Source organism: Vigna unguiculata, chromosome 3, assembly GCF_037176805.1.
Source record: "Vigna unguiculata cultivar grain cowpea cultivar isolate G323 ecotype 2 chromosome 3, ASM3717680v1, whole genome shotgun sequence".
Classification (NCBI taxonomy): domain Eukaryota; kingdom Viridiplantae; phylum Streptophyta; class Magnoliopsida; order Fabales; family Fabaceae; genus Vigna; species Vigna unguiculata.
Genome location: NC_140794.1, coordinates 16,055,728 through 16,079,967, shown reverse-complemented (window position 1 = coordinate 16,079,967; position 24,240 = coordinate 16,055,728). Strand labels below are relative to the sequence as shown.

The 24,240-nt window shown below is 27.7% G+C and overlaps 2 protein-coding genes and 1 long non-coding RNA gene across 3 annotated transcripts; 2 read left to right on the top strand and 1 right to left on the bottom strand.

The window, feature by feature from the left end:
- The first annotated feature begins 3,625 nt into the window (after positions 1-3,625).
- LOC114177424 (Pectin lyase-like superfamily protein) lies at positions 3,626-6,451 on the top strand. The gene is made up of 3 exons (XM_028062756.2): positions 3,626-3,933; positions 4,050-4,274; positions 5,280-6,451. The coding sequence occupies exons 1-3, from the start codon at positions 3,751-3,753 to the stop codon at positions 6,279-6,281; spliced, it is 1,410 nt and encodes a 469-aa protein (XP_027918557.1). The 5' UTR covers positions 3,626-3,750; the 3' UTR covers positions 6,282-6,451.
- Positions 6,452-15,158: 8,707 nt separating this feature from the next.
- Positions 15,159-18,553, bottom strand: LYM2 (lysm domain GPI-anchored protein 2 precursor). Its single transcript, XM_028064763.2, has 4 exons — positions 17,441-18,553; positions 15,923-16,043; positions 15,639-15,829; positions 15,159-15,500 (listed from the first exon to the last, which is right to left on the bottom strand). Exons 1-4 carry the CDS (start codon positions 18,099-18,101, stop codon positions 15,364-15,366), a joined length of 1,110 nt encoding a protein of 369 aa, XP_027920564.1. The 5' UTR covers positions 18,102-18,553; the 3' UTR covers positions 15,159-15,363.
- LOC114178709 (uncharacterized) lies at positions 17,925-19,102 on the top strand. Its single transcript, XR_003603366.2, has 2 exons — positions 17,925-18,153; positions 18,847-19,102. It is a non-coding gene; the product is annotated as an uncharacterized LOC114178709 (long non-coding RNA).
- Positions 19,103-24,240: the final 5,138 nt, after the last annotated feature.

Below are 24,240 nucleotides of genomic sequence, written 5' to 3'. Positions count from 1 at the left end.
TATTTTGTTTATTAAATTAATAACATTACAATATCATCAATTATTAATATAATTCAAAAAATGCGTACACACAGGCGCGATAGCGCCTGTGTTTACACTAGTTGTTATTAATGTGAATTAATGTTGTTGCTAATGTGAATTATTGTTGTTGTATGCAGTGTAGTTCTAATTTGAGAAGTATTGCTAATTGATTAATTAATTAATTAATTAATTTGTAAATAGTCTTGCTAATTTGAAGATTTTTCTTAAGGACATTTTTTATAAAAATTATATTTATTGTGTTTGATTTTGGACTTATTCTTATTTTTGTCGTTGATGATGACTATAATAATTCTGTAAATAAATTAGGTGGGGAGCATATTATATTTTAGATGGAGAGGAATGAAATTTACAATTTGAAAAAATATTTTTGAGTTTTTAAGAAATTTATATTGCATAGTATGTCTTAATTTATGTAGCGGTGGATCAACTCATGGAAGTTTCATTTTGGATATGTTTGGATTTAAATAATTGTAAAGAACATATATTTTAAATTATGTCCCATACCTTATAATATTTCATTTAGGCTTATGTGTTTTGTACCTAAACTGAGTGAACATATTATGATTAAAATCCAAGATAATATTTTCATAATACGTTATTTTCATAATAAACCTAGCATAATTGTGATTGCACAAAATTATATATTACAATCCCCATGAATATCTACCATACTATATCATGTCACAAATTATTATCATAATTAATATGAGTATTTGAAAATAACCATTTGAGTACCAATATCATACTAGTTAACATTATTAAAATATTAATCTTCGTCTATATTTCAAGATTCACCTTTGTTCTTATTTGTGTTCTTAATTATTTAAGCATCAAAGAATCATTTGTTCACCCGTACGTGAATTGGTGGTTTCATCCTTTCACACCACCTCATAAGGTTTCAATTATTTTTTAAGAACACATTTATTATGAGATTTTTTTTATAAAAAAGAATATTAAACTTATTCTATTTAATACATAATCAAAATATAATAATTAATTAATAGAAATAGTAAAATGTTAACACAACAAGGGAATGTTATAAAATACACACAATATTAAACAAATGACTGAACCAAATTTAATATATATTCATGTCAAATAAAATTGGTGAACACTTTAGTTTTAACTTGAATTTGGATGGAAACTTGATAGCCTTAATTTGAATCCAAATAGAAATTTGAATGATGTTGAACTTGGTTAAGATCTCTTTACGATAAATGATGAACAGTTTGTATGCATTACATACTTATATGTTTTAAGAGTATTCAAGCTCATGTCATTTTAAAATCTTGGTTAAAATACTTTTTGATCCCAATTTTCGTCAAGTTTTTTCAAATAAGTTATAATTTTGGTTGTGTTCAAATAGGTCCAAATTTTCATCAATTTTGTTCAATTGGGTCCTTTTTTGCTAACACCGTTTAAATCATTAATGGCCATGAACAGTGACTTTCACGTGTCACTTCATGGTTTTTTTGATTTTTTTTTTAAATTTTTTTTAAATTTTTTTTTAAATTTTTTTAAATTTTTTTGAATTTTTTTTGAATTTTTTTTAAATGTCCACGAGTCAACCCAGTAGCATGTCACGTGTCAAAGTCAATGTTCTAAATTCAATTTGGTCCTTATATTTGTTATTTTTGTTCAATTACGTCCAAATTTTTGTTAACATTAACCAATTTGGTCCCTCTCCAAATTAAAACCAAATTTAATTTTTATATTAAAATTCACATGTTTTATTAAATATTTTTATATAATATATTAAAATTTACATCATTATAACTTTGATATAAAAATTAAATTTGGTCACATCTTCGATAGGGACCAAATTGGTTAATGTTAACAAAAATTGGGACCTAATTGAACAAAAATAACAAATATAGGGACCAAATTGAATATAGAATATTGACTTTGACATGTGACACACTGGGTTGACACGTGGACATTTAAAAAAAATTCAAAAAAAATAAAATAAAAAATTCAAAAAAATCACGAAGTGACATGTGACACGCTCCTGGGTCGACACGTGTACATTTAAAAAAAATTAAAAAAATTCAAAAAAATTCAAAAAAAATTCAAAAAAACCACGAAGTAACATGTGGCAGTCACTGTTCATGGCCGTTAATGATTTAAACGGTGTTAGCAAAAAAGGACCCAGTTGAACAAAATTGACAAAATTTGAGATTTATTTAAATACAAAATCAAAATTAGGACTTATTTAAAAAAACTTAACGAAAATCGAGAAAAAAATATTTTAACCTAAAATCTTTGATTGCACTTGTCATCTTATCGTCACAATTCACTTATGGTACAAGATTGGTAAAAGAGACTAATTTAGTCTATTTTTTCCATGTTTTTCCGTTGACCCACAAAAAACAAAAGTATTCTAGTTAAGAAAATCTTAATTAAACCGGTTCGTCAACTTCTTTTAATTTTTTTAATTTTAAAATTATATATATATATATATATATTTATATATATATATATATATATATATATATATTTATATATATATATATATATATATATATATTTATATATATATATATATATATATTTATATATATATATATATATATATCAGTTAATCATATTAATATTTTTAAAATTTAAAAAACTTTAATTAATTAATATCTTTAATTAAATAAATTAAAATAATTATTACATATAATTAAAATTTAATTTGTAAATATTAATATTTAAATTATATATATATATATATATATATATATATATATATATATATATATATATATATAAATATAACTCACTTTGCCACTAGACAAAACAAGTGCATTTATGATTTGATTGAAGGGACAAAACTTCTTCATATTTTAAATTTTAAGTTTTGTTATATTTAATTATTCAATAAATACAACGAAGACTTTTGTCCTAAGAACCAGCAATCACATAGTTGTCTAATTGAATTCTCCCAATCATATTTAATATTTTACCTTTATCTAGTTTTACTTCATCTTATCAACAATGGGTGTAAGATACTTGGTTTAATAGAGCCTTTTAACTTTTTTGTCTTTCAATTTTAGTCCTTCATTTTTTATTTACTTATTACATATCAACCATGAGGTGCCTAAGTTTTAGCATTCTCATTATCTTGTCTAAACTTAAATATCTAATATAAACATTTTAGTATAATAAGCATCTCAAGTTAATTATTTAGGAATGTTATGGCAATTAAGACTTTTTTTTTTCTTGAACTATGTTCCTGCGAACTCTTTTTTGTTGAGTCTATTCGTTCAAAAACATGATTAACAATAAAAGAAGTTTATTTATTGGCTGCCGAGATCCCATTTACAACTACATTCACTTTTAAGGCTATTATAGGTTGACAATGTTTTTTTAACAAAGTTTTAACAAAGTTTCCTATTTAGGTAAAAAAATATTATTTTATTATTTTATTTTAATTAAAAAATAAAAATTTAATCTATTTTAATTCTATTTTTAGCAAATTTGTTAAGTTTGTCAAAATGTTTTTTGTCAAAAAGATAATTTCCCTTACATCAAATACTATTTATAGGACCGACCTGAACCCACCAATTCAATGACCCAACACATTTCATTATAAATACTCAAACATCAAACTAACAAAATATTCACTGTGCCCACCAACTAGTCTCTCATTTCTCTACCCATAACCAGAACAAAAGCTCATTCCTTTTGCTTATTTCAACAGTGTGTTTAAGCGTTTCAAGATCAATGAGATTCTTAGCGGTGTGTTTTGTCTTCTTATTTCTGGTGCTACAAGTAGCAGACACCACATGTTTCGCTTTCAGCCGGGAGAAAAAGCTGTCAGAATTCAGGGCCAAACTTGATCGAAAGATTCAAGATTTAGCTGCAACTCCTTTGGCATCACCACCTGCTTCATCAGAAACAAAGAGGGTAACTACGACGCAATGCATTGCAGAAAAAAAAAAGTGTTTTTTTTTTTTCTTGTTTCAACTCGTTTTAACCGTGGAACTTCTGTGACAAGACATTGTTTGGTGTTGTTTGTGCAGAGAGGGAGAGTGCTGTACGTGAGTGAGTACGGTGCGGATCCAAGTGGGAACGAAGAGAGTGGTGATGCCATTTTGAAAGCAGTGGAAGATGCTTTTGGGTTGCAGAAGGGTTCTGAGATGGTTGCAGGGGTGAATGATCTCGGAGGGGTTGTCATTGATTTGGAAGGTGGAAACTACAAAATCAGCAAACCCATTACGTTCCCTTCAGGTGGTGCCAATATTGTGGTTAGTATTTATCTATCTATTCTCTTCTCCTTTGTTTGTTCTTCAGGTAGTTTGTTTCTTTGTATGTTTGATTGGAATGATGATGATGTTTTTTTTTCCATGGAAGGTATTACTTTTTTTTCTTTTCGTATTTTTGGAATGTTGAAGCATTTGGTCAAATTATATTTTTAAATATAGTATTTACAACTAATAACTCACACATGAAAAACCAGCTCATAACCCGAGGACATTTTAGTTTAAATATATACTAATAATTTAGTTAATTTTAAAAGTAACGTTTTATTATTTTAATCAATCTTTTGAAATGTGATGCTTTACTATTAAATTTAAAAGTAAAAGTGTTCTTTTACATATATGAGAAGCATACTTTACGTTTAATGATCTGATTAATATTTTATGTGGCTATAATTGAAAAAAAAGCACATGTTTATGCTTCCAACTCGTCATAAATTATCTGTCTCTGCTTCCTGATGACAACTAAGATGTTTATGCACTAGTTTAATATTATTTAACCATTTTTTCCACGTTCCTTTTAAAGCTTTAATTATAAAAAAAAAAAAAAAACTATTCTATTGCTACTGTTTACTTATCATATGTAAAGAAGATTACCTATGATACTCCCAATATATAGAAGATATTTCCTGAAAAAGAATATCATCAAAATCTGCAAAGATTAGCCCACAACAGAAATAAAAGAAGTCAGAGAATCAGTGAACACACTTAAGAAAAAAAGCCTTTGATTTTATCTACTACCATTTTTTACCACATTCAAATTAATCAATCTCTCTATTACTAAGCAACAACTTTCTAATTTTGTTCTGAGATAGAACCTACAAAGCAGCTATATATACTTATTTCCACGATGAATCTTGCGCTTCCCATGTTGCGAGCAACAACAATTTAGTGTGTAATTTTGTGACAACCTTAAAAAAACAACTTCCTCATATTGTATATATCTTAAAGCTTTGCTTCTGAAAAATATTCACAAAGAGTATTATTGATCAGGTAAGAGAAGGAACGTTGAGAGCATCTGATAAATTCCCCGGTGATCGACATCTAGTTGAGTTACGGTCATCAAAGTCTGAGGAACAAGGCGATGGTGGGATTTACTACGAAGACATAACTTTCGCGGACATTCTCTTTGATTCAAGCTACAGAGGAGGAGGATTATTCATCGTTGATTCTGCTAGAATCCGAATCAACAATTGCTTCTTCCTTCACTTCACCACAGAAGGAATTCTTGTCCAGAAAGGACACGAAACCTTCATCACAGATAGCTTTCTTGGACAACACTCAACCGTGGGAGGAGACAGAGACGAGAAGAACTTCTCAGGGGTGGCCATTGATCTTGCTAGCAACGATAATGCAATCACAGATGTTGTGGTTTTCTCAGCAGCCATTGGAGTTGTTCTAAGGGGTCAAGCAAATATTGTAACTGGGGTGCATTGTTATAACAAAGCAACAGGTTTTGGTGGCATAGGGATATTAGTGAAATTGCCTGGTAATTCTCTCACTAGAATTGACAACTGTTACATGGATTACACTGGAATAGTGATGGAAGATCCAGTTCAAGTTCATGTCACAAATGGGTTGTTTCTAGGAGATGCTAATATTGTATTGAAGTCTGTTAAAGGTCAAGTTTTGGGTCTGAATATAGTGAATAACATGTTCAATGGTGACCCCAAAAGGAAGGTTCCTATTGTAAGTCTAGATGGGGAATTCAGTAGCATTGATCAAGTGCTGGTTGATCGCAACCTTGTGAATGGCATGGGCTTGAGATCAACGGTTGGGAAGTTAACTGTCGCTGGAAATGGCACAAAGTGGGTGGCTGATTTTTCATCGCTTTTGGTGTTTCCTAAGAGAATCAGTCATTTTCAGTTTTCATTTTATGCTCAAGATGAGCCTAAATTTGTAGCACTTTCTGCGACCAATGTGTCGGATAACGTTGTTGTTGTGGAGAGTGAGAAAGAAGCAAAAGGGTCTGTTTCCTTCACAGTTGAACAATAAGAAAGAAGACAGAAGGATTGCATTGTATTTAATAAATAAGGTTTTAGTTAGTCGTTATTGTAATTCTAGTGATTTAAGTGTTTTGGCAATAACTCATGGGCTGAGAAATAAACACTCTTTTATTGTTGTATCTTATAATGAGTAATACATGGTCAATTTATATATCTTTAGACATGGTCCTCAACTACATGTATTCAATACAACTATTGTCTAAACCAAAATTAATGAACTCAAGTGCATGCCACAATTATTACTAGATACACTCTTGACCTTTGCCACAATTATTACTAGATACACTCTTGACCTTTACATTTTTCTAAGATACTTTATTCTACCAATGTTATTCAATGCAACTACCTGCATTTAAGTTTACACAACAAACTCCTCGTGTAAATTTAAGGGTGTATTTGAATTTGAAGATGGATTTGGAGGACTGGATTTCAATGACTTTAAAAGAAAAAAGAGGTGAAGTTGGAGTTGTTTAAATTAAGAGAAAGATGATGAGAAATGAAGAGATTTGGGATAAAGTTTATAAAAGTTAGTGGATGATATGATATTTTTAATAAATTAAAAAAAAATTTGGTAAAATTAAATTATTATTATTATTATTATTATTATTATATTATAATTATTTATTTTATTATTATAATTATTTATATTATTATTATTATTATTATTTTAATATTAATATTTTATATTTTATAATTTTTATTATATTACATTATTTTATTACAATAAAAATATAATGTTTATATGCATTATTTTCTTTCATTGTACACGTAGTTTTCTATATTTACATTTTTAAGTTGATAACGAATAAAAACTTTACATATAAGATATATTATAACTTTGCATACAACATATTATTATTTAAGTATAGGGATGACAACGGGGCGGGGCGGGCACGGATTTCGCTATCCTATACCCATTTCTGTAAAAAAAATTCATCCTCATCCCCATATCCAAACCCAACGGGTATTAAACTTTTGACTCATCCTCATCCCCACCGGGTAACGGGTATAATCTCGTACCCATACCCATGCCCATTTTCTTACTACTTCAATATTAATTTTAATTAATTTTTATAAAATAATAAAAATTTTATGATAAAGGAAACATAATATTATCAAATATTCAATATTAGAATGATGATTGTTTCTTCCATATCAAATACTTTAAAATAAATTATAATTGTTTACATTTTATATAATAATACCAAATAAAATTTCATGAGAGCTAAAACAATTATTAAATTTGCAAATATTAATGAAACATAATTGATAAAATTTAAAAATATTTTTTAAAAAAATATAAAAGAAAAACAAATATTCAAATTAAAATATATTTTAAATGTTTGTTTACTTCAATCTTTTAAATTCTAATAAATCTTTTTTTATACACTAATAAAAGTTATAATACATCATTTGATCAAAATGATACAAAGAACATAATTGATATTTTAAATGTTTGTTTACTTCAATCTTTTAAATTCTAATAAATATCTTTTTCATACACTAATAAAAGTTATAATACATCATTTGATCAAAATGATACAAAGAACAAATAATAATCATAATAAAAGTTTAAAATAAATTATAATTGTTTACATTTTAAATTATAATACCAAATAAAGTTTCATGAGAACCAACACATTTATTAAATTTACAAACATTAATGAAACCTAGTTGATAATATTTAAAAATATTTTTTAAAAAGTATAAGTGAAAAACAAATACTCAAATTAAAATATATTTTAAATGTTTGTTTACTTCAATCTTTTAAATTCTAATGAATATCTTTTTTATATACTAATAAAAGTTATAATACATCATTTGATCAAAATGATACAAAGAACAAATAATAATCATAATAAAAGTTTAAAATAAATTATAATTATTTACATTTTAGATTATAATACCAAATAAAATTTCATGAGAACCAACACGTTTATTAAATTTGCAAACATTAATGAAACCTAGTTGATGAAATTTAAAAGTACTTTTAAAAAAAATATAAAAGGAAACAAATATTCAAATTAAAATATATTTTAAATGTTTGTTTACTTCAATATTTTAAATTCTAATGAATCTCTTTTTTATACACTAATAAAAGTTATAATACATTACTTAATCAAAATGATACAAAGAACAAATAATAATCATAATAATAAAATTTTAACATAGATCTTGTATCTTTTGAACTTCAATTATGTTGGATGGTGATAAAAAAATATTAATGACAATTACATTTAATTTTTATATTGTAGTAAATAAAAGTTATTTATATAATTATAGTGAAAAAATTACAGTATGATTGATAATGAGTTAAAAAATAAAAAATAATTAAATAAAATATATCGAAATAGTATTATACATAATGAAAATAAACAAAAAATAAAAATATTAAAAAATTAATAAATGTTTACAAACAATTTGAGAGACTATTGAAAGAAATCTCACAAAAGAAAACAAATGTATAATTAAGGGTATGATAAGTTGAAAAATATCTTACAAATCTAAGAAGACTTTTCAAATATCAACATATATACTCAGTAGTTGAGAAATAACAAAAAATGTTTTAGTGAAATAAAAAAGTTATTTAAATGAAACAAAAAGTAATAATAAGAATAATAAGTAAATGATTTTTTTTATATTACCTAGTAAACGAAATGTTTGTGCTATTAAATACTTAAATTGAGAGTATTAAACATTTTCATGTGAAAGAAAAATATACATTAAATAAAAATATTAAAAAATAATAGAAATATTCAAATGTGAGACATAAATTTATTTAATTAACATACATATTTTGAACATAATTACATAAAGATTATGATAAGATGAAAAATATAATTGAAATGCAAATGAGTTTCATGACAACCCAAATAATTAGAATAAATAAAAAATAATATATATATATATATGTGATTATTTAATTAATTAGGAATATTTTAATAATTTAAACGGGGACGGGTAATATGGCGGGGATATGTACATCCGCATACCCATCCCCATACCCAATTGAAAAAGTCGGAGATTCCCCATACCCATACCCATACCCAGTCAATGCGGGGATTCCTCGTCAAAACGGGGACGGGTTTATTTGCCATTTCTATTTAAGTATTTTGTTTTTTTAGGTTTAATTACTCGGATAGTTCCCACTTTAGGAGTAGTGTGACAGATCAGTATCTACTTTTAAAAGAGTGTCAATTTAGTCCTCAAATTTGTTAATTTGCATCAATCAAGTCCATCCCGTAAGATTCTCAGATACGACATTAAGAGTGTGGTGATGTGTCAATTGATAACGGATAGGTGTAAAAGAAATAATTGTACGGTGTTTACTGGGGATGACAAATAAACTCGTCCCTGTGTGTATTGTTTGAACTCTCCTTCTTTTGACGGAGAATCTCCGCATTAACTGAGTATGAGTATGGTAAATTCTCGACTTTTCAATTGGGTATGAGGATGGGTATAAAGATGTACATATTCGCCCCGTCCTCATCCCCATACCGTCATAAATTATGACTGGCAACGGGGCGGGGCGGGTACGGGTATCATGATCCCATCCCCATCCCCATAATAAAAATTCATCCCCGTCCCCATCCCCAAACCCAACGGGTATACAACTTTTGACCCATCCCCATCCCCACCGGGTAACGGGTATTTTCTTATACCCATACCCATACCCATTTTTTTATTGTTCCATATATCAATTAAATATTTTTTATAAAAAAAATTTAAAAATCACACCAACGGAATCATGATACTATCAAAATATTCAATATTAAAATAACGTACTCTTTTTGATTTTCATGATGTCAAATATTAAGAAAAATATTATAATAGTATAAATCTCAAATTAAAGTATCAAATAACAACTAAATAAAATTCAAATAATTATATAAAAGCTAAAAAATTACACATTACTAAAATTTTATAATAACCAAAATATTTATTAATTTTACAAATGATCAGTGGTTTCATTTGCATTCGATCCACCTACACATAGAAAAAAAATGAAAAATTAGATATGATATAATAATTGAAATTGAAAATTTTAATTACTAGAATATAATGTACCTTCTTCATCAGATTCATTTTCACTCATGAGAACATCTTTTCCTTTTAATTTTTTAACACCTACAAACACCAAATGTAGAATATTAGATGAGAATTCACAAAAAATATTAATAAATTTGAGTAACTTACCTAGATGGTTTGAGTTCCATATCCAACTTCTTGTACACATCAAAGCCTCTATAGTAATATGATGAAGTCGACTACGGTGAGAAGTTAATATCTGACCACCAGTACTAAAAGCAGATTCAGAAGCTACAGTTGTTATTGGAATAGCTAAAACATCCCTTGCAATTGCTTGAAGGGTTGGAAACTTTAACCCATTTGTTTTCCACCATGATAGGATATCAAATTCTTGTGTAATCGGCAAATTATCTTCTTCCAAGTAATAATCCAACTCTGTTTTCATAACTGTAGTTCTAGATTTTTTCTTTTTTGCCATAAACTCTAAAAATTCATTCGCATCATTATCAACATCCTTTCCCAACTCCAATGATGTAGCTCTATAAGAAGAAGTTTCATTCTTTTTTGATTGATATTCCAAAACCAAATCATAGCACATTTGACGAATCCTACTAAGTTTCAGATCAAAATCATTACCATACAATTTATAAAAATAATATTCTAACATGTCCATCTTGTACCTTGGATCTAAAACTGAAGCAATTGCCAATATGTTATATAACAAAAAACAAAGAGAATGAGAAATATGTTATATATATATATATATATATATATTATATTATATTATATTATATATTATATTACTATGTATATATATATTATATGTGTGGATATCTTATGTTTATATATATATATATAATTATTTATATATATTATATTATATTATATATTATATTATTATTACTATGTATATATATTATATGTGTGGATATCTTATGTTTATATATATATATATATATATATATATATATATATATATATATATATATATTTTTATAGATATATATTTATTTTAAGTATATATTATATTATATTATATAATAATATAAATATAATAATATATATTATATTATTATGTATATATATTATATGTATATGCGTAGATATTTTATGCTTTTATATATATATATATATATTTCTTTTAAATTTTTATAAATTTGTAATGTTATAAATTTGTTTATAAAAGATCTCACTAGTTAAATGATTAATTTGTTTTATACGTATATATTATATATATTATATTATATTATTATGTATATATATTATATGTATATTATATTATATTATATTATATTATATTATATTATATTACATGTATATGTGTAAATATATATATATATATATATATATATATATATATATATATATATATATATATATATATATATATATATAAAAGTATATTTTATTTATATGTATATATACTATATTATATTATATTATATTATATTATATTATATTTTATGTGTAAATATATTATTTATTTATATATATTTTTTAGATTATTTAATAAATTATAAATAGTTTAGTAATTTAAGCGGGGACGGGTATTTGGGCGGGTATATATATATCCCCATCCCCATCCCCATCTCCAGTTGAAAATTTCGGGTATTACCCATACCCATACCCATACCCAGTCAAAGCGGGGATTCCCCGTCAAAACGGGGACGGGTTCGGGTTATACCCACGGGCACGGGTTTATTTGCCATCTCTAGTCATAATACATGTCTCCCCCATATCCTCGTCCCCGTTTAAATTATTAAAATATTCATAGTCAATTATGTAAATTTATGTAATTACACACTTACTATTTTTTATTTTTTCTAATTATTTGGTTTGTCATAAAATTCATTCACATCTCTAATATATTTCTCATCTTATCATAACCTTTATGTAATTACGTTTGAATGATGTGTGTCAATTAAATATTTTTTGTCTCACATTTGAATATTTCTATTCTTTTTTAATATTTTTATTTATTGTATATTTTTCTTTCACATTAGAATGTTTAACACTCTCAATTTAAGTGTTCAATAGCATAAACCTTTCATTTACTAGGTAATATAAAAAAAATTATCTTCTTTACTTTATTATTATTAATTTTTGTTTCATTAGAAGAACTATTTTATTTCGATAAAATAATTTTCGTTATTTCTCAACCATTGACTATATTGATATTTGAAAAATTTTCTTAGATCTCTAAAGTATTTCTCATTTTATCATACCCTTAATTATACATTTATTTTCCTTGGTGTGATTTTATTCAATTGTCTTTCAAATTGTTTCTAAGACACATATTTGATAATTTTTTAATATTTTTATTTCTTGTTTATATGTAGAATACCATTTTTTATATATTTTACATAATTAATTTTTATTTTCTAACTCATTATCATACCGTAATTTTGTCACTATAATTGTATAAATAAATTTTATTTACTATAATATAAAAATTTAATGTAATTGCCATGAATTCCTTTTTATCACCATCCAACGTGTATTAATATTTAAAAGATACAAGATTTATGTTAAAATTTTTATTATCAATAGTTTAATATTTGTTCTTTGCTTGATTTTGATCAAATGATGTATTATAACTTTTATTAGTGTATAAATAAGAGATTCATTAGAATTTAAAAAATTGAAGTAAACAAACTTTTAAAATATATTTTAATTTGAATAATTGTTTTCCTTTTATATTTAAAAAAAAATTTAAATTTTTTCAAGTAGGTTTCATTAATGTTTGCAAATTTAATAAATGTTTTAATTCTCATAAAATTTTATTTGGTATTCTAACGTGAAATGTATACAATTATAATTTCTTTCTAAATATTTGATATCGAAGAAACAACCTCCTCCTAATATTGAATACTTGATAATATTATGTCCTTTATTGTATTTTTTTATTTTATAAAAATTAATTATTTAATATTGAAAATTAAGAGAGCGGATATGAGTATGAGTACAAGTATATACCCATTACTCGGTGTGGATGAGAATGAAACAAAAGTTTAATACCCGTTGGATTTGGGTATGTGGATAAGAATAATTTCTTTTTTGATGGAGATGACTATGGGTACATGTTCTCCTTTTAAGGGAGAAGATTAAACTTTTGCCCTAATAAGAGGAATGGGCTTGTGCTATCTTCTTCTTCTCCTTCGTAGTTTCTTGTTGATCCCTGAAGAGGTAGTGGTTGATGAATTCTACAATGTCTCGTAATGAGAGTTGTTTATATTCTTCGTGGGGTACATAAAAGCACAACGTCTCCTCCCATGGTGGTTCGTATAAGGGCTTCGGTGGAACACCAATTTGCTACTGTGGGGAGTTTGTAGCGTTGAGAGCAATTAAAACACATAAAATACACTGACCCAACACACAAAATTCATCACAATCTTGAAACACTTGTAAAACCCTAAAATCGCCACAAAAATCAGTATCAGACCAATATTCAACACATACACACCTTTGGTTCACAATCTAACCCACGTCGTTATCAATGACAACTTCAGACTTGATTTTCACTTAGGAATGACAGTGAAACCCCAAATCGCCTCCTCGTTATGTTTTTCTCAAATTTGTTCTTCTCGTTGTCTCCTATCAATTACACAAAGCCCCTTCTCCAATTAAATTTTTCTTATTTAATTTACATAACAATTTAGAAGACATCACCATTTAGACGACATCAGAAAAAGAACTTGATTGATACACATTAAAGAATTTGGAGACCAAATTGACACTTTTTAAAAAAATAAGTAAGAATTTAAAAAGTATATGAGTAATTAATTTTTTTTTACGAATATTTAAATCTCGTTCAATACTTCATTCCTAATTAAAAGAGTTTAGCATGAGACTAAAGTGGCAACTTATACTTTTTAATATTATTTATTGTTATGTTTGTTTTGTCTTTTACTGGAATAATTTAGTTGTGTGTGGGAAGAAATCTCTCGATCAATATATGTTACAAGAGTGTTGCACTTAAAGAATTAAAATTGCAGGAGTATCTTCTAAAATATAAAACCCATATTAATACATCTAAATTGGAAATGCTGTTACTGTTTCAAAACTATTCTTATGAGTATTTTAACATAATTCTGTCTGGTGTGAAAACAACAGGCAATGCCTTTGAGCAAGGGGCTTGTATTGTGGCTGTTGGAAATGGAGATAGTGGAAGAAACAACAACCAAGGCTAATTCGGCTTCTTTCTCTCCTTCCATTAGACATTTCACTGAGACAACTTAACCATCAAATTTCAGTGTGGTAACAGAATAAATGGTGGAAGAAAATGATTACAAAACGAAAACAGCAACTTAATGCTACTATTAGGCAAGTCTCCACTTCATCATGGTTAGCTTCGATCAAAAACCTGAAGTCAAAAGTGTGCAATCCAATGTAATCAACCTGTGATAATGGACTGACGTGGATGCCAATTAATATGTTCACAATTTCGCTTTTCCTTTAGTAGACCCTGATTTTTTTATTTATTTTTTACTTTGAAAAAAATTGAGCTTTTCGGCTAAATGATTAATCAATGAGTGAAACAAACGCCGTCCAAGTTTAGTTTCAGGAATTTGTCTGTACAAAATATGGTAATTTGCTTTTTAAACAGAACCAGACTGCACAAAAAGTTTGCAGCTAGACCATTTTCTGATACATAACAGTGCAAATCTCGAACTAAGGAGCCGCAAAACCATGCGATTGATGGAGGAGATTTATGGAAGATTTCGCTCACATAATTTACTTTTGAACTCTAGGATTCTTACTGATATTACATTACATTATCGGATGAGTGTGAATTCAAGTTATAAAGAATGCAAGAAAAGACATACAACAAAAGACATGAGTAAAATAGTTCAGATATCACTCTTATTATTCCCAACAAAGTTATTTAAGTTACAAACATGGTAAAGAAAAAACATAAAAAGGTTGGGTTGTGGCAACACTCGCAACACGAAACAATCGATCATAAATAACTCACAAAAATTACAGAGTGGACTAATCAAATAAAAAAAAATGGCTACAGGAGTGTAGGGTGTTTCGTTTTACTACAAAACATAGACAAGAAGGAGAACAAAGTGAACAACAACGAAAAGATTACTCCAAAGCAAGCCTTGCAAAGTGCTCCTGGGCGCTCCTGAACCAGAACCAGAACCACTAGATCCTCCTGAAGGACCCGGTGGCACTATTTGAACACAATCAGAAACAATCAAACATGTCATTAGCTGTGTCAGTAAAGTCACATTTACATATACATATATGAAGCAATTTTGTCTGAGGATTTTGAGAGAAACAAGAAATCGAAGTGATTATTGGGTCTAACCTGCACAAGTGTTCTGCGTTACAAGTTCTGCTGAGATATTGTTGAATGTAAAACCAGTATAGGCACAGACTGTGCGGTTGCAGGAATCTGTAGAGGAAGTGGTGTTGCCAATGAAGACGTTGCTTGAGCATTGCGCAGAAGGGCAAATGGACCAGTTGGTAGGTTTGAGGTGGGATTGTTCGCATTGTAATCTAAATACAAATCCAACATAACAAATCACATCACAAATCAAAGGTACATAAAAGTATTAACATAATATGTGAACACTAAATGGGGTTACTCACATGTAGTTGTTGCTGGGGTCACAACTGCATTTCACGCATTCGTTTGCAGTATAGGCGTAAGAAGAATTTGCAACAAGCAATGGATAGTCCAAGGAATCATTTTTCACACTCGACGAACAAGCTGTCACAACCACCAAATTCAATAACCCAAACATTTATTCCACAGATATGAGTGGATAAAGTTGGAAGACTCAGGTCAACTAATATAACATAATTTATGATATATAAAATAAGTACAAATTCTATATTATAAATCAATTTTACAAGATTAAGTTAAATTTTAAATTTATATTTCTAATATAATATTAAAATAATGGATTAAAATATATTTTAACGGAGTTTATTGTTTAATGAATCTAAATCTCACAACAATATTTTCAATAAAAAGACTATTTTCAATAAATTACACTAGGGACTTCTGTTGACTTGATGAATGAGAGGGACAAGGTACACGACAACACATAAATCTGGGACCAGGAGGTAGCGTAGACATGTTGTCTTTGTGTAAAATAGAGATAACGTGTAATGAGATTTGAATTTAAAATTCTGTACACCAATAAATTATCCAACTTAATTATACTTACATAGATTGGATCAATCCTAATAGATTACCATCATCCAGATACTAAAGAAAAACAATTTTACTTTTCGTATGTCTAATTTACATAATAATTCATTTGTTTTATCGCTTTAAATCGAAACCTAGGAAGTGGATCTCTGCATAATAGTTTTCTAACAAAAAGTTGTTTGCATAAAAAAGTAACAGAGATGTTTGAAAAAAATATATAAATATAAGAAAATAACAGTTAAATATATTTAGCTCTTTTATAAACTAAAATAAATTTATACCTTTAATTTTAGAGAAACGAACTGAAAAGTAGTTTTATAAAAATTAAGTTCAGGGGATTAATTTTAAAACTATACAGGTACTAAACTTATGTTTTTAGTTGAAAGAGTTCGATGGACTTGGCTTTGATTGTTGAAAACAAAATCGAGTAATAACTTAAATTTGACAAAAAACAATTATTTTTTGTCCTTACTACAGTCTTCTATTTTTCTACACATTTTAGATAAATTAATAATTTGTTTTCTTCTCATTAAATATTATAAAAATGTGTTTTTCTAAAAATGATTAAATTTGATATTAATATCATACATATAATTAAAATGATATTCTTGAAAAATACTTCCAGTTCCTAAATAACAAATTTAATATCGCATATTTTTAAATATTACTAACTAAAATAATTTTTTTTAAAAGTGCTTTTAGTTTTTAAATAATAATTTTAAGAAATTAAAATCATATATTTTAAAGTGAAAAAAAAAACTAAGTAACTTTTAAAAAATAAAAAAGTAAAATCATATCATAGTTAGTGAGTAGAAACGGAGTATATTTGGATTGGATCAACAAATCTTTCATTTTCAATTGATGTATCCCTAATTATCATAGATTGCGATTGGGAATGCGTTTGCATATGATGGAATCGAAAGAGAAAAGCGATGAAAGTGGTAGGTTACCTCGAAGAGGAACATCAAGAATCTGACCGGCCTGAAGCGTTTTGGGGTCGGAAATGCCATTGAGATTGAGGAGGATCTGCTCAGTGGTGCCAAATTGCTCAGCAATTCCCTCCACCGTGCTCTGTGGCACTACCAGGTGCGCAAAGTGCACCACTCTGCTCCCATCCACCACATCGCAGCTACACGGCAGCGGAATATAAAGCGTGTCCCCGGTGGTGATGTTATTCTCGTCCGGTAACTTATTCGCCGCCGTGATCTGCGGATACTTCACCAAACCCCCAAACGTCGTCGTCGCTATGTCGTACAGCGTGTCCCCCTTTTTTATCTTATAAAGCGGAACCCCGTCCGAGAGTCCCGTCCTGTTGCTGCACCTGCACGGGAACGGCACCTTCACAACCTCGTTGGCCTCCACCACGTGGCTCTTTGTGGTGTTGCTCGGGAGGTTGTTGGCGCCTAGGATATCCACAAGTTTCTTCACGTTGAACAGGGTTTGGATGTGGCCAAGGGTGGTGCCGTTCGTGTGAGAGTACCCTATGAGGGCCCCACACCTGGAGTTGTTCGCGCTGTTGCACACGAATTTCGCCTCCGGTTGGGCCTCTACGCTCGCCACCGCCGCGATTGCAAGCACCGCTACAACCCTCGCCATCCAAACAAACCCCATTTTCTTCTACTGTGGCTCAAGGAGAGGGTTTTCCAAACTTTATAAAGATAAGGTACGAGCTGAATTATGCGTCTATGACTTTCTATTTGGGTTGGGTCTTGGTTTCATATGTGTGATGTGGTTTGAACATAAGTGCTGTGTGGGAAGAAAGTTTTTCTAACTAATAAAATATTGAGGTAATGCATAAAATAGGTAGGATGAGGCAATTAATTTGAAGTCTTTTAGGGATATTGTAGCTGTGAAAAATAGAAATTATTTGAATTGTGGTGTTGAATTTTCTTCTGTCCTAAGTGGGAACAATTGTGGATAGATCCTGGAAACTGCACTTCTCACTTCCTCACCCAACACTGCGTCACAGTGTTGTTACTATGACTTTTGTTCTTCAGCGCTTACTATTCAGTTCGTGCGTGAAGTTAAAGTTAATTGAAGCGTTTAACATTTATTTGATTCTTTAAGAAAACAATAGTTGTACTAAGTATGAAGGCATGTTAGCTTTAGAAAAGTCAAAATCAAGCATTGTGTGGCCACATGGGGTTGACTCAGAGTCCTTGTGATTTTTCAATTCGTTGTGGAGTCTAAATTTTTGACAAATTTTGCAGTGTGGAAATGAGAATCGAAGGACAAATGGTATTTCCTGTTGCAAAGATAGTTTAGAAATATAATTAGAAATTAAAATGGATTTGCAATGGTGACATAATTATTTATTTGTGTATATTGAGATTTGGACTATTCAACTCTTGTCTAGAAAAATATTGAACAGAAAGGGACGTGAGTGGAGTTATCTGCTACGCAAACGCGCGTTTCCAGTTTCCCTTGTCAGGAAGTCGCCTAAGATGAAAGAATGAAAACGACAGAAACACAAAGAAACAAGGAAAGTTAGTATGAAACCAGAATCTCTGGTGCCAGACTTTATGGTGGGTTCTGTTGTGTCCAGTACGTTCATTTTTAATTTAATGGTATATCTCATTTTTTAAATTTTAAGTACATTTTTATTGATGAAAGTTTAAAATATCAAATTAGAAATATGAATATTTTATGTTTTTAATATATATATATATATATATATATATATATATATATTTGATAGTGAAAATACAAATATTAGTTTGTGCCATTAATTAAAAATACAAATACTAACAATACAAAACTAAAATTCGTTGTTATGATCACTAAAATGTTCTCGTAGATGTTTTCATAAATTCACATGAAGTTGTTGGCGAAAATATGTAATATGTTCCTATGTAAGCCACGAGGAGCACCGTGAGATACTTCAATATTTGAACTTCCATTGTGAATATGACTATAATTAACATTAGAGCTACTTGTATGTTTCAATAGTCAAGCTATGCAATATAATACACGTCTTGATGTTCTTTGTGTATATGTTAATTATGTGACATATAATTTCAAGTCAATTTTTTAGCACACTAACTGTTCTTTCATCATTTCTTTAACTCCTTAATATTTTGTAACTAACTTTCTTTTTCTCCATGTAATATTGCGACGGTTTTGGCAAATGTTGACCAATTTGTACTAGGTGATTAATTTCGTTATTCTTTTGCTCTTTCAAGTACTCATTGTGGAATATGTTTTTAAATAATCATTTACAAAAGCTTCTAACTGTTGAATTAATACATTCACCAATTTGGACATACTTACCAATAGTGCCAACAAGTGATTTGTATGCTAACATACAAATTGGTTGTAATGGGGATAGATCATGATTACCAAGAGCATCCACAATTCAAAGGAATAATTGTTCTCGCATTGAGAACCTTTACAGAAACTTGTGTATATAATTTTATTTTTGTTTTGAGAAATAGTCATTAACCAAGTGAGTGTGGTCGTCTCCACAATTGCAATTTATGATTCTCTTTTTTCATCTAAACTACTTATTGTTGAACCTTGACTAAGTATTTCATAAGTATTTCATGATTTCTTCTTCAATGTTATCTTCAAGTGTTTCTTGAACAATTTGAGCCCAAAGTGCATCGAAGTTAGAATGTGATTCCATTTGATAAGTGAATGGTGATAAAATTAAAAAGATTGAAGATATAAAAATATGCATACCTTTTGGAATTAAATAGTATTAGAATCAATAAATAACTTTATAACAACTTGTTTCACAATCACTAGTTTTAGAACTATTAGTTTTTCAACAACTAATTCACAACTATTTTTACAATAGTTACTTTTATTCATAACCACTTAATGAAAAATAATAACCAACTTAACACGTATTGATGAATAATTAAATTCACGTCATAAGATAAACTCTATCAAAGAGTAAATATATCCAAGATTAATAAAAGAAGAAAAAGATAAAAAACAATATGAGAATGAGATATGTATAAAAGGAACGTCTATTTATAGTCTATTTATAGGTGTAGATGGGTTTATAAAATCCAACTTTACATGCCAATGTTCTCCAATGACTTTTGGAACTGTCAATGTAATGTATCTCCTTACTTGTGGAAATAACTTCTACTTTATGTGTGATTTCGCAAGAAGTAGACATTGTTGCAAATGATCGCATTGCAAAGAAAGGGAGGCGCATTCAAAGCGTGTTCTATTGCAACAAGGAAATACATTTTGTAATATATATAAATGTAGCTTATTTTACAACAATCCTTCACATATTTTAAAAGATAAGGAAAGAAAAAAGAAAAATCTTGGGTCTCATATAAGATGTAATGCATCAGAGTTAATATAACAAGCTATACGAACTCGTCCTAGATTAAGAAACTACACAGTGTAGTTTGTATAACAAGCTATATGAACTAAAGACACTTAATGTATTTTAGCAGTTTATCAACCAAATACACCCTCACAATCCTTGTTGTTATTGTTGTGTTGCGCTTACTAGGCCATGTGCATGCCCGATATTCATGAGTGCTCTAGAGTCTTGCCAATATCTCATGCAAGTGTCCCACTCGATACTTATATAGGTGATTTCATCAAGTGTATATTGCAAATCATACACCACTCGTAAGGGATATGAAAATTATTAAAAACTTTGTTTAGACAAAATTCTTACCCTACATAGAATTTAATTACAAAATTTAACCTCTCAATAATGCAATGTCTAGCACACACACCATAGGAATGAACATAATTGACTTGAAATCATATTAGTGCTATAAGAACTAACAAGTGACTTGTTTATGTTATAAAAATATAGAGTATTGCAAAATCTCTTTTCTCCTATATATTTACTGAAGTTTCACTTTTCCTTTACTATGTTGGGGTCAACGTCAGAAGCTAACGGTATATGTTATTCCTCATTCACAAAAGTGGCGAGATTTGCTCCTCATTTTGTTTTGTGAATATATGTTGGTTGGTTGCAGTTTTTTAGATATTGATAGAAGTGGTTTGTGACCCATACTCCTTGATAAATACCATAAAAGTTCCTTCTCTAAAATGGTAATCCCTCTTCGAAACACAGAGTATATAGGAGTTACATATCTCATCTTTTCTTCACTACACTATTATTTTCTTTAATCTTGGATTTATATTTACTCTTTAACATAATTGTTCTTGCTAGTTCTGAATCCTTAAAGATATCCAAGACGTTCCTATTGTATCCTGGCAAATTTACGCCTATACAACGGATAAATCCTTAAGGGCAGTGATCATTCACATCTCAAGAAACTTATTTTTTTGTGTTCTTGTCATTTTTATCAACAATCTTAAGGATTTACCAGAAAAAATCAAGGAATTATAGGATGGAAGAAGGTTTATACGAATGAGTATGATAATATACCCGTTACCCGATGGAGAAGAGCATGAGACAAAAGTATGATACCCGTTGAGTTTGGGTATGAAAATAAAGACACATTTTTTTTATGAGAATGGATATGTGTAACGAAACTCGTCCCCTCTCATTCCCATGCCATCCCAATTAATAATAATTTCTTTCCATCCTATCAAACATAGGATTTGTGTGGTACCTTCTCCCAAAATTACTATCCACCCCCTTTGTAAATGGTGTTGTAACTAAAACATTTTTGAAATTACGTTTTCTTTCACTTTCCTACAAAACATTGCCGTTATGGTTCAACACATTCTCATTACTTCTTTTCTCTCTCTTCCTAACTTATATTGTATTTATTGATCTTAATGATTTCGAGTGTGTGTGGGGCTTCTTCTTTGCGTTAGGAAAGGCTCCAAAAGTTAATGGAAACAGAAAAAACCTAGGGTATTTCTTCCTGCACCTCCAAAATTTCTTCTACACCTCCAAACTTTCTTTAAATTTCCAAAAAACCCTTTGACCATTTAAGAAAATCCGCAGAAACCACAATCCCAAAATTATGTCCACTTTCGGAAGTTAAAATATATCACGGAAATCAATTTTTGGAAGTCAAAATATATCACCAAAGTCGACTTCTGGAAGTCAAAAAGTATTCCCGGAAGTCAAAAAACATTCTCCGGATGTTGACTTCCGTAAGTGAAAAACAAATTTTATTTTGAATATTTTTAATTCTTTTTAAAATTTATATTTTTTAACTTTTAATGATCTTTTCAGTTTATTATTTTATTTATTTTTTATGTTTTCATATTTTTTAATATATATTTTTAAAAAAATATTAATATCTATATGTATAATTTTATTTTTATTTAATATACTGAAAAATAAATATAAATATAAAAATAAATAAAATTAAAATAAAATTAAACTTCAAAATAAAAAACAAAAGAATAAAAAATTTATTCTGCTTCATTTAATTTTATTTAATATTTAAATTCATTTTAAAATAATAAAACTTTAAATTAAAAAAAAGGAAAAAAAAATATACAAATGTAAATATATATATATATATATATATTCGTTTTTTTAATTTTAAATTTCATTATTTATATATGTTATTTTAAATATGGTTTTTTTAATTTTTTTTTCTTTTATTAAATTTTTAATAAATTACATAAAAATAAATTTAAATTTAAAAATATAGAAAAATATATAATTGAAATAATTTTACAAAAATTTTAAACAAAATTAAAAAATTCAAATAAAATATAAAATAATATACACATAAAAAATATAATTAAAATAATATCAATAAAGTAAATAAAATTAAAATTAAAATTAAAAAAAGAAAAAAAATACATATATATACCGGATTACATATATAAACGAATTTTGACTTCCGTTTATATATATATATATATATATATATATATATATATATATATATATATATATATATATATATATATATATATATATATATATATATATATATATATATATATATATATATATATATATATATATATACACACGGACACTTCCAGCTTATATATATATATATATATATATATATATATATATATATATATATATATATATATATATATATATATATATATATATATATATTTATATATTTTTTTTTAAATTTAAAGTTTTATAATTTTAATTTAAATTACTTTTTAATTTTATTTTTCAATTTTTTATTTGTATTTTTATTACTTATTTTTTTATATTTTATAGTAACTTTTTTTAAAATTTATATGTTTTATAGTTTTTAATATGTGTTTTAAAAAATAAAATATATAATTTTTTTATATATGGAAGTCGACTTCCGTAATGTTTTTTGATTTTCAGAAGTTGACTTTTGGTAATGATTTTTGATTTTCGAAAGTCGATTTCCAGTGATATATTTTGATTTTCGGAAGTCGATTTCCGGTGATATATTTTGATTTTCGGAAGTCAAATTTCGGTGATATATTTTGATTTTCGAAAGTCGACTTCCTGTGATATATTTTGATTTCTGGAAGTCATATATTTTGACTTCCGGAAATCGACATTCAAAAATATTTTTGGGGATGTGATATCCGTGAGTTTCTTTAAATGGTCAAAGGATATTTTGGAAATTTAAAAAGTTTTGAAGATGCAGAAGAAATGTTTGAAAGTGTAGGAAGAAAGACCCAAAAACCTGAGCCACCTTCTTCCTGCACTTTCATAAATTAATTTCTTTCTGTACCTTCTTTCTTATTATGAAATCCAGAAGTTGTATTTCTTTTAAAAACAAAACTTCGAGGTTTTATAATTTGAAATTATTTTCTAAAAATAAGAATTTTTAAACTGTGTAATTTGAAAATCATTTTTACTTTTAGATTCTACGATTTGAAAGAT